At 42.6% G+C, this 5,000-nt stretch overlaps 1 protein-coding gene across 1 annotated transcript in view; it reads left to right on the top strand.

Moving 5' to 3' along the window:
- The window catches only part of sntb2 (syntrophin, beta 2), a 40,103-nt gene that overhangs the window by 21,430 nt on the left and 13,673 nt on the right, over positions 1–5,000 (top strand). Inside the window, exons 3-4 of the mRNA XM_036567995.1 lie at positions 2,523–2,730; positions 4,377–4,519. Of these exons, the coding sequence (XP_036423888.1) occupies positions 2,523–2,730; positions 4,377–4,519 (351 nt within the window). The remainder of the gene's footprint in view (positions 1–2,522; positions 2,731–4,376; positions 4,520–5,000) is intronic.

Here is a 5,000-nt window from a genome sequence, read left to right as displayed (position 1 = left end):
CTACCAGGAGCCAAATAGTTGAATGACCTTGAGGGCTGATTACGTTAGTGCAGTATTTGTTCTTTGTGGCTGGAGATAAAGTCCCACAGTGGTGGAACGTGGTGCTTAGTTTGCTTTCACTGATTATCTTGAGTGGCACAGAGCATGTTTGCATAATTCATTTACTACAGTCTACAGCTATTTATCAGCTGTTTACAACCATGTTAACACGATTCCACTGATGCACCGTTACGTCTGTGGTAGTCAGTGTTCTGGAAACATATGAGTTTGATGTGTTTATTTAGCCCACACAGTGTGGGATTCAGGCTAGAAACAAACGGCCATTAAATAATTGTCTTATTTATGTAAAGAAATCAGAATCAGATGGTTGGTGCATCTCCAGCGTGTTTGAAGTACATCGTTTGAAATGGTCACTCAGAAATCAAGTGGTAAATTTGGTCTTCATTGATCTCATAAAGTGGTAGTTCAAATTTACACAACTTCTCCTCTGACCACAAATACAGTCGATCAGCCAAGACATATGTGAGGCTGACAAGGTGTGGAACCAATAATCCACCAATTAGCATCTTCAAGCCACATATAACCAAATATGGACTAAAGTATATTAGTGCATAGATAAAAACACTATCAGCCATCTTGAAGCCTCAGCTTTGTCTCTGCTTTAGTCCACTGTCAGCATCAGAAACCACACAGTCAAGTCTATCAGAGATCACTGAACAACTCCACACTTGGACATGCTAAGATAAGATAAGCCTTTATTAGTCCCACAGCAGGGAAATTCACACTGTTACAGCAGCAAAGGGAGAGCAAGACACTCGGAAAAGAGTAACAAGAAGAGAATCAACAAAGTGATTAACCTTATTAATTACTTACCACAGTTACAGTTTGTTACTTATAGACAATATAGATAATAGTAAAGATAAAAATGTAAACTCTATCCTTCACAAAATGAACAATATAAACATTACAAATAGAAAAGCAAAAAAAATCTGTACACTATAATTTTGCACATGAAGTATTGATAATATTGCACACGGGGATGGTGATGAATTAACAATATAAACACTGTTAACTGAAAAGCAGAAAAAATCTTTACACTAAAGGATATTTTACACATGCGCTAATTGGTGGGTATAAGCTTCTGTTACATTGTACCTACATTAGCATCGTAGCTTTAGTGTAAAACAAAAGAAGCAAACTTCAGACATCAAACACGTCCACTTATCAACAGTGACTGAATAAATAAAAAACAGGGCCCTTCTTATCAGTTACTTGATTTGCTGTATGACTGATGAGTGATTAATTCCTGTAATATTACATAAGTGTTACTTCTGAAGGTGAAGAGGACCAGGAAACAGACAGTGATCCTTACAGATTAAGAGTGGACAGATATATGGAAGTATCAATGGAAATGCACCAAGTCCTTAAAATGGAGGGAATTCTGATCAGAAGTGGCTCGTATGGCCGTATTTTATCAGTGCTCTGATGAATTGTGCATTAATATGCTTTTCCGAGCCTGTGGTGGACTTAAAGAACACTGAACTGCATGTTTTATTACTAATAATGCAACGCTGGGTTTGTAGATCAGACACACGCGGATAAAAGTGAACCCGGAAGATTTATTCAGACGGGGGTAAACAGGGTTAACACCAGACCAGGTCAATAACCAGAAGAGGCAGACAAAATACAGCAAAAGTGAAGTCAAATAAACAGGCGACGGTCGTAACCAGAGAAAGCACATATACCAAAACAACAAAGCCAAAACAGGAGCAAGAATCGAAAACAGGAAAAAACAGAAGCGAGGTCAAACACAGAACGACAATCAGAGAAACAAACGGCTTGGTGTGCGCTGACTTAGCAGGGACAACACTTCGCTAAGACAAGTTTCAGACAGACAGGTATACATACAGAGTAAAACAGGTGATGATCATTAGTATTCAGGTGACGGTGATCTGCTGGGTGGTTTGTGATTGGCTGGAAGAGTCTCGTGACTGACTGAAGGATTCTGGGAAGTGGAGTCCTTGATGGTCTGAGAGTCCCAATGAGAACCAGGAAGCGTGACAAATAAAGCATCGTTAGTTTCTATTAGTATTTCTAAATGTGGCCTTGTGGTCAGTTTTGGTCTATTTTGACTTATTAAACCTCAAAAAATAAACGAACATCGTGATTCATGTCGTGTATTGTGAAAATGTCTTGTGTCTATATTGACCATATTGACCACCCCTTACTCTAATCAGGTTTTTATCACACCTCGACAGAATGCCTGCCCTAAAAATGACCCTGAAATGTTGTGAACATGTAAAGGAATCTGTCCAGCATATCTTTAGAAGGGACACACCTTTAACTAGTAAAATGCTCCATCTGACTGATGTTCACCCTGACGTAGAACATACAGATGTCCTGATTGTAACAGGCCCAGTCATTTCTCTGAATGTATATAGTTTATAGGATATAAAGAAAGCATCAGTTTAATGTGCCTCAATAAAATGATAGATGTTTACACATGCTGTGTTTGTGTGCAGGTTGTTGGAGCTGCACTCTCCTGATGGTCAGCACACTGTGGTTCTGCGCTGTAAGGATGGACCCACTGCCCACTCCTGGTTCACCGCCATACACACCAACATCGCCGCCCTGCTGCCTCAAACACTCACTCACATCAACGCCTACCTGAGCTCAGCCAGCTCCAACACGCACACACAGCTCAAACACATCGGCTGGCTGGCAGAACAGGTACACACACACACACACACACACACACACACACACACACAGAGCGACTGCCTGGCCGGCCGAGTGATAAAAATCTTACCACAGTATTCATAGAGTGTCCAGTTTATCAGAAACACCTACAGCTGCTCAGCCATTGAAACCCATTTCATGAAGATCCTGACACACAGTTCTTGTGTTGATGTTGCCAGAGGCAGTTTGGAGCTCTGTAGTGAGCGACGCAGCAGAGGACAGCAGATTTTTACACGCTTTACTCTCACAATAATAGCACTTACAGTTGACAGGGGCAGATCTAGCAGCACCGAAATCTCACAAACTGACTTGTGAGTCAACAGAGGAGGCATCCTATGACAGAGCCAAGTTTAAAGTCACTGAGCTCTTCAGTGTGACCCTCTACTGCCAGTGTTTGTCCATGGCAGGGGTCGGTAACATACAGCTCTTTTACTGCCCTGTTGTGGCTCCACAGCAGAATCAGATTAGTAGGTAAAAATAAAATAATCCTCCTTTACAGTAAAATAAAGCTCTGCTGATCGTTCAACACAGTTTAACAATAAATGGTCTTAAACTCTGGAGTTAATGTAGAACTGCTAATTCACCCTTTAACCCTGAAGATCAGCGCAGACTGCTGGTCACCATAGCAACACAGACAACAGTCTCGCCTAGCTAGTAGCTAACGAAACGGCAAAGAGAAATGAATTTAGTTTAATTAATTTAGAGACAAGTAAACTTTTCCTGTTCCACCTTAAATGGTGACTGAGGTGCCAGAATGTAATTGCTACACCATTTAAGGTGGAACTGGAAAATTCAACCAAGAAGCTGGAGAATGAGAAGCGACTTCAGCCTCGTAAAAAGTCGAACGTTGAGAGACGTTTTACAGAAACTGTTCTACTTTTGCAGAAAGAATTCCTGCCGGAGATGCGAGAAAAGCAGCTACAGCTTAAGATTAAGCAGAGCAAAGTGAGCCTGTATTATTTTTAGCCTTTACTAGTTCATCACCACACACTGAGACACATTTACAGACAAGATGGAAAAATGGACATTAATTGTTATGGCTCCCAAGGTGGTTTGATTTTTGTTGAACGGACAAAATGGCTCTTCTTAACATTTGGGTTGTGACCCCTGATCTGTGGAGGCTGCAAGGCTGTGCTTGATTTTATACACCTGTTAGTAACAGGTGTGGCTGAAACACCTGAACTCAGTATTTAAGATGGGCATCAATGCACTGTAACACATACCAGACATACTGTGTCTGCTGAAGTTGGTGTGCAGCCACTGCAGTGCGATTCTTAGTGTGATATCATGGCACTTATTGATCATTATCAATACATTAATACTCCTCTGGACCGTTCTCAGCGCAGCAGTGACAGTGAGGCGGTAGTGATTGCGGTGCTGGTGCTGCTGGAGTATCTGCAGAGTGTTTGTTGGTACAGAGTGTGTAGTATGTTCTAAAGTGGGTATAGGAAACGGGAGGGGGGGGCAGGAAATGCTTACAAACTGGAAACCACAGGAAACAGGCTTTGTGTTAACTACTTCCTGTGGTCCCACCAATCACAGCGCAGCCCCTCCACGCTGCACGCTGATTAAAGTGAGATAGAGTCTGATCTCTCACACGTTCACACCGGTGCTGATGTTTATTAATGTGTGTTTAGATCCCTCTGGACGCTGGGCGGCTCCAGTACAGACCCGTCGTCATGGCGATAACGGAGAAGGACATCCTGCTGTTTGACTCTGTGCCCTGGACGCGAGAGGCCTGGAACACACCGCTGCTCACCCACCCTCTACTCGCAACCAGGTACACACACACACACACACACACACACACACACACACACACACAGCTCATACAGCTGAGGCTGTGGTGGGTAAACAGTGATAATGAAAATAATAGACTGAATTAACTAAAGCCCTGTTGGAGCTGGATTAGGTTAATCTGGGGAGGTGCTGTAATCTGAGTGATCACTGACGAGGTTTGTGATTTGAATCCAGTGTGAATCTGGCGTGTCTGTAGTTTTTACAGTCTGCTCAGTAATAGAGCGAATTCACCCTCTATAATCCTCCAAACTCAGAGCTCCTCAGTCACAGCAGTCCTGCTCCAAACACATCTCAGTAACGGTGTATCAAAACTGGCTAATAGAAAACGGACGAGGCTGAAGTCGCTTCCTATTCGCCGACTTCTTGTTCACATTTTCCCGTTCCACCTTAAATGATGCAGCAGTTAAATTCAGGCACCCCACTGTGAGAAGACGACTCAGCGCTGTGGGTCTGAAAGGATG

This window comes from Colossoma macropomum, unplaced genomic scaffold, assembly GCF_904425465.1.
Source record: "Colossoma macropomum unplaced genomic scaffold, Colossoma_macropomum, whole genome shotgun sequence".
NCBI classification, from domain to species: Eukaryota; Metazoa; Chordata; class Actinopteri; order Characiformes; family Serrasalmidae; genus Colossoma; species Colossoma macropomum.
The sequence above is the reverse complement of the archived record's forward strand: the minus strand, read 5'-3'. Positions and strand labels throughout refer to the sequence as shown.